The 15,177-nt window shown below is 47.0% G+C and overlaps 1 protein-coding gene across 1 annotated transcript in view; it reads left to right on the top strand.

Annotated features, from left to right (window-relative positions):
* The window catches only part of CPNE9 (copine family member 9), a 26,792-nt gene extending 12,954 nt beyond the window's left edge, over positions 1-13,838 (top strand). Inside the window, 7 exon segments of the mRNA XM_017880355.1 lie at positions 551-632; positions 1,577-1,758; positions 2,023-2,150; positions 9,942-10,044; positions 10,966-11,023; positions 11,413-11,486; positions 13,437-13,838. Of these exon segments, the coding sequence (XP_017735844.1) occupies positions 551-632; positions 1,577-1,758; positions 2,023-2,150; positions 9,942-10,044; positions 10,966-11,023; positions 11,413-11,486; positions 13,437-13,622 (813 nt within the window). The 3' untranslated portion in view covers positions 13,623-13,838.
* Positions 13,839-15,177: the final 1,339 nt, after the last annotated feature.

A 15,177-nucleotide genomic window follows, 5' to 3' on the forward strand; every position in this document is an offset into this window, starting at 1 on the left:
TTTTTTTTTTGAGACGATGTTTCACTCTTGTTGTCCAGGCTGAAGTGCAATGGTGCGATCTTGGTTCACTGCAACCTCCACCTTCGGGTTCAAGCAATTCTCCTGCCTCAGCCTCCCAAGTAGTGGGGATTACAGGCATGCGCCACCACGCCTGCCTAATTTTTTTTTATTTTTAGTAGAGATGGGGGGGTTTCTCCATGTTGGTCAGGCTGGTCTTGAACTCCAGACCTCAGGTGATCCGCCTGCCTCGGCCTCCCAAAGGGCTGGGATTACAGGCGTGAGCCATGGCGCCCAGCCAAATGGGGATATTAATTACTACTTCAGGGCTATAGTAAGGGTTAAATTAAGTGACCTATAATACACCTGCTACACAGCAGGCATTTAATTCTGCTACCTAAAGTGTGGTCCATGAGCCAGCAGCATCAGCATTACTTGGGAGTTTGTTAGGCTCTACCCAGACCATCTGGATCAGAATCTGCATTTTAACATGAGCCCCAGGTGATCCATATGCACATTACTGTTTGAGAAATAGTGAAGTAATAATTATTAGTTCCTCACTTCTCAATTCATCTGCTTCCCCAACAGGACACAGCTGAACTTCACAGTAGCTATTGACTTCACGGCTTCCAATGGTGAGACATGGATGAGTGAAAAAGGGGGAGGTGGGAAGGGACTTCTAAGGGAGTCATTAGGAGTTGGTCTGGATTCCTACCTAGGGATAAGAGTTTACCTACCCAAGAAGCACAAACTTAGGCAAAACCCAGCCAGGAAAATAGAGTACAGAAAAATAGATGGGTAGATGGATCACAGAGGGTTGAAAGGATATATAGCTCAACAGGTGGATGAGTAGGCTGATGGATGAGAGAGAAAGGGGGTATAAGGAGAGATGGATAGGTGTATAGGTGGTGAGTCTTGAATGAATGCATAGATCCATGAACAAATGGAGTGGGTACATGGGTTGGTGAGTGAGTATAATAGGTTAGCCAAGTAGATGCATGGATGGGTATGTGGGTGGACAAATGGACCAAAGTTTAAGTTGGGGAAATAACAAGTAATTAGATAGGGGAAATGCATGAGTGGATAAATCCATATGAGAACAGACAAGAGAATGAATGGAATGGAGAGGGCTGGATAGCTGGATGGATAAAATAATACTGCTATATAGATGGATGGAAAATGAAGAAAAATGGCAAGTAGACAAGTGGGTGGATGGGTGGATGGATGGATGGATGGACTGATGGATGGATGAGTGGGTAAGCAGGTAGCTGCATAAGAGAATGGAGAGATTGGTGGATAAAGATGTATAAGTAGACTGAAAGATAGATATATGGCCAGGTGGATGGGTGGATGGATGGATGGATGTGTGGGTAGGTAGGTAAATGGATGAATAGATATAGGGATGGGTAGGTGGATAGATGGATAAATGAACAAATGGATGATTGGGTAAAATAAGGAGGGAGGACATGGGCAGAGGGCAGATAAATGGATACAGATGGATGAATGCACACAAAGATAAGCAGGTGAGCAGATGGATGATCCAGATGATCATGAGGCTGGGGTTCCTGTGTCCCTACAGGGAATCCTCTGCAGCCTACCTCCCTGCACTACATGAGTCCCTACCAGCTCAGCGCCTATGCCATGGCCCTCAAGGCAGTGGGAGAGATCATCCAGGACTATGACAGTGACAAGCTCTTCCCAGCTTATGGCTTTGGGGCCAAGCTGCCCCCAGAGGGACGGATCTCCCACCAGTTCCCCCTGGTATGGTATTGGCCAGAGCTTAATCTCCATGCCCTGGCATCTGGTTCACCCAAGTTGATGATTTTGTTCTGTTTATATTTCTTCAAAGGGCATGTAGAGGAACAGGAAGCTATGAGAGGATAGCAGAGCAGAGAGGGGAGCAGGGCTGGGTTTGGAGGGGAGCATGAAAGGGACTGATGGAAAATGGAAGGAGTGAGCTGGAATCAGAGCACTCCTGGATGTACCCTGCATGGGCTCAGCCTGGCAGGGCATATTCTTTGACAGAACAACAATGATGAGGACCCCAACTGTGCGGGCATCGAGGGTGTGCTGGAGAGCTATTTCCAGAGCTTGCGCACAGTGCAGCTCTACGGGCCCACCTACTTTGCTCCTGTCATCAACCAAGTGGCCAGGTAAGGGAACTGGGTGGAGGCTGGGAGAAATGAGGGGACCCACATAAGGGACTGATTCCCCAAGGACAGTCAGGAGCACTCTAAGTAATGTGGGATGATTTAAAGTATATAGGAGAGGCCAGGCACAGTGGGTAATCCCAACACTTTAGGAGACTGAGGCAGGAGAATCACTTGAGCCTAGGAGTTCAAGACCAACTTGGGCAATATAGTGAGACCCCATCTCTTTTTTTTTTTTCTTTTTTTTTGAGACAGAGTCTTGCTCTGTCACCATGCTGGAGTGCAGTGGCATGATCTTAGCTCACTGCAACCTCCACCTCCCAGATTCAAGCAATTCTCCTGCCTCAGCCTCCCAAATAGCAGGTATTACAGGTGCACGCCACCACGCTCAGCTCATTTTTGTGTTTTTAGTAGAGACATTTCACCATGTTGGTCAGGGTGGTCTTGAACTCCCAACCTCAGGTGATCCGCCTGCTCAGCCTCCCAAAGTGCTGGGATTACAAGCATAAGCCACCATGCCTGGCTCATTTTTTTAAAAATTAAATATTTAAATTTTAAAAATTAAAGTATACAGGAGGATGTGTATAGGTTATATGCAAATACTACACCATTTTATATAACAGACTTGAGTATCTGAGGAGTTTGGTATCAACAGGGGTCTTGGAACCAATCCCCTGTGGATACTGAGGGATGACTGTACCTTATTATGGGGCAGAAAGGGCGTCAGCAAATTACCCTAACCCCACTGCCTGAGAATGACAACCCAGGGCTTGAGTTTGGGTAAGAGAGAGAAGAGCCTACAGCACTGTGGTGAAGGCATAAGTTTTAGCATAAGACCTGAGTGTGATCCTAGCTCCACCATTCACTAACCATGTGACCTTAAGCAACTTAGCCTCTTTAAGCATCCGTTTCTTCCCTGTAAGGTGGTATGATAATGGATGACAATAGCAGCTTCCTTACAGAGTTATTGCAAGGTTAAAATTAGATAACAGTGTAACAAGTATTAGCACAGTGTCTGGCCCATGGTACATGCTCAATAAATGATAAGTTAAAAACTAGAAGCGTGACTGTCCAAGTTTTCAGAATAAAAATATACAAAGCAGGCTAGGCGCGGTAGCTCACGTCTGTAATCCCAGCACTTTGGGAGGCCGAGGCGGGTGAATCACGAGGTCAGGAGTTGAAGACCAGCCTGGCCAAGATGGTGAAACACCGTCTCTACTAAAAATACAAAAATTAGCCAGGCGTGGTAGCGGCCGCCTGTAATCCCAGCTACTCAGAAGGCTGAGGCAGAGAACTGCTTGATCCCGGGAGGCAGACAGTGCAGTGAGCCCAGGTCACGCCACTGCACTCCAGCCTGGGTGACAGAGCAAGACTCTGTCTCAAAAAAAACAAAAAAAAAAATACACACACACACACACACACACACACACACACACACACACACATAAAGCAAAGCAAAGAAAACCCAGATCATATATCAAATGACTTTAAAAACCAGAGGGTATTAAAATAAATTTAAAACAAATTTATGAAATGACAGAACTAAAACCAAACATATGTCAATAAACATAAATAAGCTCTGTTTGACCTTAAAAAAGAAAAAGATTATTTGATTGAATAAAAAATAAGCAAACCCCACTTTATAGTAAATAGAAGAAACCCAGCTAACATAAACCCAGCATAACATAAACTCCCTCAGAAAGCTTAGAAGTAAAAAAGAGTGAACAGGCCGGGCCGCGGTGGCTCAAGCTGTAATCCCAGCACTTTGGGACGCCGAGACGGAGCGGATCACGAGGTCAGGAAGATCCAGACCATCCTGGCTAACATTGGTGAAACCCCCGTCTCTACTAAAAAATACAAAAACTAGCCGGCGAGGTGGCAGGCGCCTGTAGTCCAGCTACTCAGGGAGGTTGAGGCAGGAGAATCGGTGTAAACCTGGGAGGCGAGCTTGCAGTGAGCTGAAAGATCCGGACACTGCACTCCAGCCTGGCGACAGAGCGAGACTCTGTCTCAAAAAAAAAAAACAAAAAAAGATGAAACAAAAAGGGAGTAAAAGTGAAAGGATTTCAGTGAGATTTATAAGCCCATATACTTTTTCCCCTAGCAAAGATTTATTTATTTTTTTAACTTTCGTTTTAAGTTTAGGGGTACACGTGCAGGTTTGTTACATAACAAACTTGACACATGGGGGTTTGTTGTACAGATTATTTTATCACTCAGGTATTAATTCTAGTAGATTTGTTTATTTTCTAATTTGCAGTAATGATAATAGATTCTTTAATAATAACCGTAGAAAATTTCAATAGAGAAATGAAGTAAGAAATCACCCTGAATACTGCCCATGGAATGTAGATGTATATAGTTACTTTCCTTATGCATCCATAATTATAGTCAAATTATTATACATATAACATTTCACTACTGATTTTTTTCCCCACTAATACTGGAACCTGATCATATTTTTGTTGTTATTAAGCGGACTTCTTAAATATTATCTTATGCAACTACACTAATTCAAAATTTATTCATTCACTTAGTTAACATTCAGTAAAAGGGCAGTGTATCCTGAGTGTGGGGTCTGGAGCCAGACTAGCCAAGTTAACACACTGGTTCTATCACTCACTAGCTGTGGCTTTGGTCAAGACTCTTAACCTCTCTGTGCCTTATTCCTCATTTGTAAAATGAGGAAAGTAACAATGTCTACTTCATAGGGTTGTTGTGAGAACTAATTAATATATGTCAAACACCCAGAACAGTGCCTGCCGCATCATAAATACTACAGGTGTTCGCTATTACTGTTACTATTATTATCATTATCACTATTCAAAGGGCATCTGCTGTGTGCTTAGTTCTCTGCTGGGGCACTGAAGATTCACAGATGAATCAGATCTAGTCCCTGCCCTTGGGAGCTCCCGCCTTGGTGCAGGAGACAGAAATATAAATAAATCATTACCTTCTGTAGACCAGAGCTTCCCAGACTTTTCTAGCAAGTCGCCTGTCGGCAAAGGCAAGCGACAGCGTCCCTCTGGGGAATCTGGGGGCATAGCCGAAAGCAGTCAGGCTGAAAATGTCTTTGAAGTTTCTGAATTCCATCTTAAAAATTCATGCAAATTTTATATTCTTCTCACGTTGCATCCATGTTTAATTTAGGGGAAAAAGGTGTTTTAAGTGTACTTATAGTCATCTAGCTTAATCCAGCAGATCAGGCAGTGAGAACCCACTTAGAGGAGCAGACAGCCCATCTTGGTGGGTGGAGCAGTATCCTAGAGGGAGGGGGTAGGGCATAGGCTCCAGTACCAGAAAGGGGACTACTCAGCTGGGTCTAGAGGACGAGGTAGACTTTATCAGAGAAACAGAAGCAGAGCATGCCTGGTAGAAGGAATGGCATGTGAAAAACAGAAGAATGAAGGGGCAAGTTCATGAAACAGTAAAGAGTTTAATATGACTAGAGTGTACACTGTGTACAGAGGACTATACAGAGAATGGCCTGGGGATAAAGAGTAAGAGAATCAAGAGCTCCAGTTTTAGGCTCAGCTGATCAGGCATGGGCTTGGACTCTAGCTTCATAACCCCTTGGGGATGCTAGTTAATGTCTCCAAGCTTCAGCTTCCTCATTTTAAACATAGGAACCTTTTTTTTTTTCTTGGAGATGGAGTCTTGCTCTGTCACCCAGGCTGGAGTGCAGTGGCATGATCTCGGCTCACTGCAACCTCCGCCCCCGGGTTCAAGCAATTCTCCTGCCTCAGCCTCAGGAGCAGCTGGGATTACAGGTGCGCACCACCATGCCTGGCTACTTTTTGTATTCTAGTAGAGACGGAGATTCGCCATGTTGGCCAGGCTGGTCTCGAACTCCTGACCTCAGGTGATCCACCCCCCACCTCGGCCTCCCAAAGTGCTGGGATTACAGGCATGAGCCACTGCACCTGGCCATAAAAATAGGAACTTTTAAAGTGCCTACCTTATAGAATGGGGGTGAGGATTAAATTAGATCATGTATGGCCGGGCATGGTGGCTCACGCCTGTAATCCCAGCACTTTGGGAGGCCGAGGCAGGCGGATCACGAGGTCAGGAGATCGAAACCATCCTGGCTAACACGGTGAAACCCCATCTCTACTAAAAAAAGTACAAAAAGTTAGCTGGGCATGGTGGCGGGTGCCGGTAGTCCCAGCTACCGGGGAGGCTGAGGCAGGAGAATGGCGTGAACCCAGGAGGCGGAGCTTGCAGTTAGCCAAGATCACACCACTGCATTCCAGCCTGGGAGATAAAGCGACACTCTGTCTCAAAAAAACAAAACAACAACAACAAAAAAACAAATTAGATGATGTATGTCAAGTATACATCTGCGATTTTGATGATCACAATGGACTCTGCTGTTTCCTACTCTACAGCCAAGTGAGGCACAAACTGGCCTCTGGCCACTCACCCATTTTCTCAGCTAACTTCCAGATAAAAATAGCCTTGAAAATGCAAGGCATCTACAGGGAACCAAAGATGTACCTCCTGTGCCCCCAAACCCTTCCATTATGCCCACTGTCTCCTCTCTTCTATAGTTCCTTATTTATTTATTTATTTTTTTAAGAGCAGGGTCTCACTCTGTTGCTCAGGTTGGAGTGCAGTGGTACCACTGTAGCTCACGGCAGCTTTGAACTCCTGGGCTCAACCAATCCTCCCTCCCACCTGAGACTTTTAAGTAGCCAAGACCACAGGTGCATGTCACCATGCCAGGCTAATTTTGTTATTTTTTGTAGAGACAGGGTCTTGCTACATTGCCCAGCTGGTCTCAAACTCCTGGGCTCAAGGGATCCTCTGATCTCATCCTCCCAAAGCACTGGGATTTTAGATGTGTCACCAGGTCCAGCCTCTCTGCTATAGTCCTACATGTAACTCCTCGTGGTTTGCACTTACCCATTCTCTCCCTCTGGAACACTTTTCCCTTTGCTTCCTACCCCCATCACCACCTGGCTAAACCCAACCCATTTTTCAGGTACTTAGGTTAGATGTTACATCCTCAAAGCCCTAACCTCAATGCATTTTAGTAGTTTAAACCTCTCTCTCCCCAAGGACAAGATCCTATTCTGCTCCATGCTCAGCACCCAGTTTGGTGCCTGATACATGGTAGGTATGCAATTGCTATTTGTGAAATAAGTGACAGGAAAAGGTACCAAGCCAGGTCTCTGAGGAGGCTGGGACCAGAATTCAGGAAGTGGGTAGGGGATGTAAAGGAGAATCATGGCCGGCTGCGGTGGCTCATGCCTGTAATCCCAGCACTTTGGGAGGCCGAGGTGGGTGGATCACTCGAGAGCAGGAGTTCAAGACCAGCATGGACAGCATGGTGAAACCTTGTCTCTACTAACAATATAAAAATTAGCCAGGCATGGTGGTGGGCACCTGTAATCCCAGCTATTCAGGAGACTGAGGCAGGAGAATTGCTTGAACCCAGGAGGTAGAGGTTGCCGTAAGCTGAGATTGTGCCATTGTACTCCAGGCTGGGCAACAGAGCAAGACTCTGTCTCAAAAAAAAAAAAAAAAAAAAAGAGGATCATGACCCACTCCCACTCTGGGCCCTGGGCAAACTGAGCCAAAATTATTTTATTACTTTATTTTATTTTATTTTATTTCAGTTGGGGTCTTACTCTGTCTCCCAGACTGGAGTGCAGTGGTACCATCATGGTTCACTGGGCTCCTGCAATCCTCCTGACTCAGTCTCCTGAGTAGCTGAGACTATAGGCACGTGCCACCAAGCCCAGTTAATTTTAATTTTTTTCGTAGAGACCAGGCCTCACTATGTTGCCCACGCTGTTCTCAAACTCTTGGTCTTAAGTGATTCTCCTGCCTCAGCCTCCCAAAGTGCTTAGATTACAGGCGTGAGCCACCCCACCTGTCCCCAAAGCTATTTTATAATTTTACGCCCTCTCTGTGCCTTTCCTCACATTTTGAGATCAGGTTTCAATACAGCACCATCCAATAGCACTTTCTGCAATGATGGAAAAGTTCTGTATCTGTGCAGGCCAATATGGTATTCACCGGCCACATATGGATATGGAGCACGTGAAAGTAGCTAGGGTGGCCAAGGAACTGAATGTTTAATTATACTTAATTAATTTAAATTTCAATAGCCACATGCAGCTAAGGCTACCTTACTGGACAGCACAGCTTCATCCTTTCCAATCTGCACAGGACTGGAGACTGGAAGTCAAGAGACCAGGGTCTCCTACTACCTTTGTGCCCTCTCTAGGTCTCTTTTTTTTTTTTTTTGAATATTCATAATAAAGGGACTGGACTCAATAACTTCTGACATCCTTTTCAGGTGGAAAAAAAAAATCTTGGCTTCAAAGACTGGTGAGAGAAGGAAAAGGAGCTCTGGAAGCAGCTATTAGATTGACCAGGGGAAGACTGCACGGGGCCCAACAGCCCAGGCAATGAGATGTGGTCAGCAGAGAGAAGAAGGGAGAGGGAAGAAATGTAGGGGAGAGGGAAGCAAGGAAGCCCTCAGCCTTTGCTCTTGCTCGTGTATAAACATCAAAATCTTGCCGGGGTTGATAAATCCCTGTGTGTCTAAGCTCTGTGCTTCCTCAGCCACATGGCCCACTCTGCTTCCCTCAATTCCTGACCTCCACACAGGGGAGTTGACGTTTAGCCCCACTCTAGTGCCTTTGGCCTTACTGTTCCCCCTTCCTAGAAAGATCCTCCTCCTCTTTCATTTAGCCTCTCTATCCTCAAACATCACTTCCTTAAAGAAAACTTCGCTGACCTTCTGGGTCATATCAGGATCCCATTTGTCTGTCTGTCTATCTATCTATCTATCTATCTATCTATCTATCTATCTATCTATCTATCTATCTATGATGGAGTCTCACTCTTGTTACCCAGCCTGGAGTGCAGTGGCGCAATCTCAGCTCACTACAACCTCCGCCTCCTGGGTTCAAGGATTCTCCTGCCTCGGCCTCCCGAGTAGCTGGGATTACAGGCATCCACCACCATGCCTGGCTAGTTTTTGTATTTTTCATAGAGACAGGGTTTCACCATGTTGGCCAGGCTGGTCTCAAATCCCTGGCCTCAAGTGATCCGCCCACCTCGGCCTCCCAAAGTGCTGGGATTACAGGCACCTGGCCAGGATCCCCTCTGGCACCCTGTCAGAGCAGTGTCCCTTCCATCACAGCACTCATCACAGTGGTAATTTTATACTTTTTTGTGTGATTCTTGGATTAATGTCTGCCTCACTCCAGAGGGCTGGGATGGATTTATTTTTTCTCCTCATGTTATCTCCAGTGTCTACCATAGTAAGTGTTCAATAAGTATTACTGAAGGCAGGCTAGGCATGGTGGCTCAGGCCTGTAATCCCAGCACTTTGAAAGGCTGAGGCAGGCAGATCACTTGAGGTCAGGAGTTTGAGACCAGCCTGCAACATGGTGAAACCCCATCTCTACTAAAAATATAAAAATTAACCAGGTGTGGTGGCACACACCTGTAGTCCTAGCTACTCGGGAGGCTGAGACAGGAGGATCACCTGAGCCTGGGAGGTGGAGGTTGCAGTGAGCCGAGATCGCACCACTGCACTCCAGCCTGGGCAACAGGGTGAGACTCTGTCTCAAAAAAAAAAAAAGGTGTGTGTGTGTATATATATATACATATATGCAGGCAGGGGCAGGCTGCCAGGTCTGGGGAAGGAGCATGGGTTTCAGAAGCCCCAGGTCTTGCCCACTGCCCACACAATGGCTGTGGAAGCTCCGGGGGTAAGGTATTCCTGTGGCCTGTCTGGCTTTCATCTGGATTCTGATTTGGCCTTTCATCCAGGGCCGCAGCCAAGATCTCTGATGGTTCCCAGTACTACGTTCTGCTCATCATCACTGATGGGGTCATCTCTGACATGATGCAGACCAAGGAGGCCATCGTCAGCGTGAGTCTGAGGAGGAGGGCTTGGCAGGGAGGAGTAATGTTAATACTGTGAAGGGGCTGAGATTTTATCCTACTTGCAAGCTAACAAGTTAGCCTGCCAGTTTCATGGATGCTGGCAGAAGACACAAGACTCTTGGATTAGAGACAGAGGACTTTGATTTCCAGCAAAAGCAGTAGCTGGAGTATTAGCATTTGCTTGCATTCTCTAAGTCCCAGTTCCCACTGGATGATGTGAAGAGGGACAGATGACACTTGCAGCCACTGCGGGTTGCATTACAGAAGAGGAACCCTGAGCTTAGGGAACTTGAGTCTTTTATAATGGACAGTAAGCATGCTTGCCTTTTGTTCCAAAGGTCTCCAGGGAGAACTTGTTTTTTTTTTTTTTTTGAGAAGGAGTCTCGCTCTGTCTCCCGGGCTGGAGTGCAGTGGCCGGATCTCAGCTCACTGCAAGCTCCGCCTCCCGGGTTCCCGCCATTCTCCTGCCTCAGCCTCCCGAGTAGCTGGGACTACAGGCACCCGCCACCTCACCCGGCTAGTTTTTTGTATTTTTTTAGTAGAGACGGGGTTTCACCGTGTCTGCCAGGATGGTCTCGATCTCCTGACCTCGTGATCCGCCCGTCTCGGCCTCCCAAAGTGCTGGGATTACAGGCTTGAGCCACCACGCCCGGCCTGGAGAACTTGTTTTAAAACTATATTGGACAGTATGCAAATATGCCCTCTGCTCTAGAGGAAAATACTGTATTTTTCAAGGCTGCTTGATATAGAAACATCCTTCAAAAAGTAGTCTGGGGCAGAGAGAATCAATGCCTCTGCTTACAAGATGTGCAGAACCATGACACACATACTCAGAGAACTGTCTGCCAACAGTCACCTCCCTGGTGATGGCTGCTTGCCCCAACCGTTCACCCTCTTTCCCCCACAGGCCTCCTCATTGCCCATGTCTATCATTATCGTCGGTGTAGGACCAGCCATGTTTGAGGGTGAGTAGGAAGGGGTGTCCCTGAGTGGGACTAAGAACGAAGGAGAAAAGTGGGAGGGGGTCGGGTACTTGGGCCTGCATCACAGAAGAGACAAGGTAAGATACCCTTGTGTGAAGCCTTGGCCAAGTCACAGACCTTCTCTGAACCTGTTTCCTTATCAGAATCAAGGCTGATGATACTAATATTTCCCCTGGGGTTCCTGGGAGGACGGACTGCCTGGGAGGCATAATAATAATAATAATAACTCCATGACAAAGCCTGATATTTGTAGGACTTGATCGCAAGCATTAGGCATTCTTCTGATGACTCCAAAGGGGAGCTCAAAGGGAGGTGGCAACATGGGGGTGGGGCTGGAGAGGCCAATCAGCTGAGGGGTGTCTTTTCTGCAGCAATGGAAGAGTTGGACGGTGATGATGTGCGCGTGTCCTCTAGAGGACGCTACGCAGAGCGGGACATCGTTCAGGTAGACCTGACCTGGGAGAGGCTGCGGAGCTGAGAGGCACAGTGAGAAGAATAGGCTAAGTTGGGAGCCACTCACACTTACTGCCTTCTCAGTCTCCTACTTTTTTCCCCGTCACTCTTTCATCCTTTCTCATCCATTGAATACCTCCTTTTTGATATATAGGAAGGTTGCTGCAGCCTTGGTGCATCCATGGTGTAGGTCGGGAGATCCCCAAGGCCCCTGCCCTCTAGTGGAGGCAACCAACAATAAATAATCACGCAAATAAATATCTCATTAGATTGTAATAAGTACTCCAGAGGAATAGCAAATGCCACTGTGAAAGCCTGTAACAGGGACCTAACATAGGTACAGTAGTCAGGAAACGGTTCTTTAGCTTGCCGAGACCAAAGGGGGAGGTGATAAGCATTACAGGGAGAGGAGCAGCATGTGAGAAGGCTCTGAGGCCCAGAAGAACTGGCCCAATCAACAAAAATGCAGAAGCTAGGGTAGCAGGATCATACTGAGTGTGAGGAGGGAGGCAAAATTTGGGGGTTTGTTATAAAAGAATTGGAAAGCTCTTGAAGGATTTTACATAGGGGAGTGAGATGGCATTTTAAAAGGATCTCTGTAGCTGCTGCAAGGTGGGTGGACAGTAAGAGGGCAAAAGAAAAGGCAAGTAGACTCATTAGTGAGGAAGCCTTTGAAGTAGTAGAGGGCGGTGATAAAGATCTGGCTGGAAGCAGTGGGAAGGGAGAGAAAGTGGCAGGTTCACAAGATATTTAAGAAGAAAATGTTACAAGACTTGATGATTAGATGATGATGGGGAGTGAGGAGGGCTGTAAATCCCAGCACTTTGGGAGGCTGAGGCAGGTGGACCACCTGAGGTTGGGAGTTCGAAACCAGCCTGACCAACATGGAGAAACCCTGTCTCTACTAAAAATACAAAATTAGCCGGGCGTGGTGGTGCATGTCTGTAATCCCAGCTACCTGGGAGGCTGAGGCAGGAGAATCACTTGAACCTGGGGGGAGGCGGAGGTTGTGGTGAGCCGAGATCGCACCATTGCACTCCAGCCTGGGCAACAAGAGTGAAACTCCGTCTCAAAAGAAAAAAAATAAATAAAAATAAAACATAATTTTTTTAAAAGAGGTCATGGATGGATATATACATTTGGCAGTCATTAGGAAACAGATTTTCTTTTGTTTTTTTCTCCCTTATCAGCCCCTCTCCCCCCACACCTCATTTCTTCTTCTCCTCTCCCTAAGACCCTCTCCTAGGCCTCTCTCTCTTCCCAGCCCCTTCTCACAGACTCCTCCTCCTTCTTGCCCCAACTCCATCTCTCTGGCCTCCTCCTGTTCTCAGGATCCCTTCTCCCTGGTCCCTGCCCCTTTTCTCCCCTGATCCCTCCTTTCCAGTCTCCCTCCCTACCTCTTGGCCTGCTCTACTTCCTTCCAGGGAACAATTTTTAAAGTCATGGAAGTGTATGAAATCATCCAGGAAGAGAGCTGAGAGAGAGATGTGACCAGGTTTAGAGAGCAAGTAGACCCAGAGGAATGGTGGTGGGAGGGGGGAGCTTCAAGAAAGGTAAGCAAGAAGCCAGAAGAGTGTGGTGTCAAGAGTGGGATGTGTCCAGAAGAATTATGGTCAAATGTAATGGAAAGCTAAAGAGAAGTCAAGCAAGATGAGGACTAAAAATTACTGTTCACTGGACTGATTTAGCAACACAGGGCCACTGACGACATCAGCAAGAGCAGTTTCAATGGCCTGTGTGAAGCCAAACTGGAGTGGGTTGAGGGTGGAAAAAAAAGTAGGTGGAGAGAAAGCAAATGTACAAAACTGTTCAAGATGTGGGGAGGGAGATACTATGATAGTTGGAAAGAGATGCTGGGGATCAAAAAAGAAGCCTCCCAGCTGTACCCCCATGCCCTCTCTCCTGGTCATGGCTTCTCTCTTCTTGTCTGTGCCTGACCCAGTTCGTCCCATTCCGAGACTATGTTGACCGGTCGGGGAACCAGGTGTTGAGCATGGCCCGACTGGCCAAGGATGTGCTGGCCGAGATCCCGGAGCAGCTGCTGTCCTATATGCGCACCAGAGACATCCAGCCTCGGCCCCCACCCCCTGCCAACCCCAGCCCGACCCCAGCTCCAGAGCAGCCCTGAGGATTCCACATATCCAATGCCTCACAGTCTGCTCGTCTGCTCACCCACTGCTTCTGCTTTAAGCCAGAGGCACCTGGAACCCTGGACCTCACTGGGAGGACCAACTTGGAGGATGGATGCTGGCTGATAAGCCCTCCGCCTCCTTGCCTGCAGAGGGCCTGGCACTATCACCACTTCCCTGCCTTCATGCCAATAATAAAGCTGATCTTCACTCCACCTCTGTCTCATGCATATTGGGGAAGGAAGACTATGGGACCCAAGGACTGGGGCCACATCAAGAAGGGGGGAACCAGCATGGCTTCAGCTAGATTCATCCCCATCCTAACACGTTCATCCAATCACTTCTTCATACATTCTTCAAAGACTTTAATAAGTGAAACTTGGTATGTTTTCCTCAGGAGAGAGGCCCACAGTGTTTTTTTCTTTTTTCCATAAAATCCGAATCCTGCACATGGCCCAAAGTTTTCACCAGATTCTCAAACGAATTCCTGACCACTAAAGGAGATGACTTAGTATAACTCTGCTTTGATCCATTTATTCTGAGTTATTTTAACAAGGATAATAACAGATAATATTTTCTTTGAATATTCACTACATGTCAAACCGTGTGCTAGCATCACCTCATTTAATTCTCACAACAACTCTGTGAGAACAGGTACTATATATTATTCCCACTTTACACATAAGGAAACTGAGGCTCTGAGAGGATGAATCATTTGTTTAAAAGAATTCATCAGTTTGACTTCAGATTCCAAGATCTTAATCAGCAAACCTCTTCCTGGCATGTCGATCTTATTGGGATGGGTTTTAGAAAACAGACATTTTAGTGGGTCAAATGCAAAGTTTGCATTAAGATAAGAGAGAAGCTTTCAGATGCTTTGGACTTTGTCCCAGAACCCTGGAAGAACCTTTCACGCTCCTCTTTGATGACAAAACTGGAGTATTGTTTAAGGATGTCTCCCCTGCCATCCAAGTTCTCTGAAACCCTCAAGAGCTAGCAATAGAGTTTTCGAGCTCTGTTTTACAAATAAGGAACTTGAAGAACTGAACTTGCCCACGTTCACATTGCTAGGAGGTGGCCCACTCACATTAAATCAGCTGTTTTGGCACCATCTTCCAACCAGCAATCCGCAGCACATCCGTGCCAACCCACACAGTTCCCGCCGCTTTACCAGACACAAGCCCTTTCACACCCACCGGCCCCAAACCAGCCCCTTCTCTCAGACCCATACCTTTTCTCTAGCACCTCTCCTTTACTTTTCCCGAGTTTCTTCCCTTTCCTTCTGTCACGCCCCGTTATCCCTAATCGGTCCTGCCCTTTCCCTACAGCTCCGCCCGCTGCCTGCCCAAGCCCCGCCTGCTCCCTTCAGCCTCGCGTCGTTTTTTCCAACTCTGTTCTTTATTTCTAGCCCAGCTCCACTTTCCAGACTCGTCCAAAGCTCCGCCCTTTCTCTCCCGAGTACTCTTCTTCTGTTTAACCCCACTTTTTACCTCGCTATTCTAACAGGGCCCCCGCTGTACAGTAGCCCCGCCCCCTCCTCACAAGCCCCGCCCC

The sequence above is a fragment of the Rhinopithecus bieti genome, unplaced genomic scaffold, assembly GCF_001698545.2.
Source record: "Rhinopithecus bieti isolate Rb0 unplaced genomic scaffold, ASM169854v2 scaffold_12592, whole genome shotgun sequence".
Classification (NCBI taxonomy): Eukaryota; Metazoa; Chordata; class Mammalia; order Primates; family Cercopithecidae; genus Rhinopithecus; species Rhinopithecus bieti.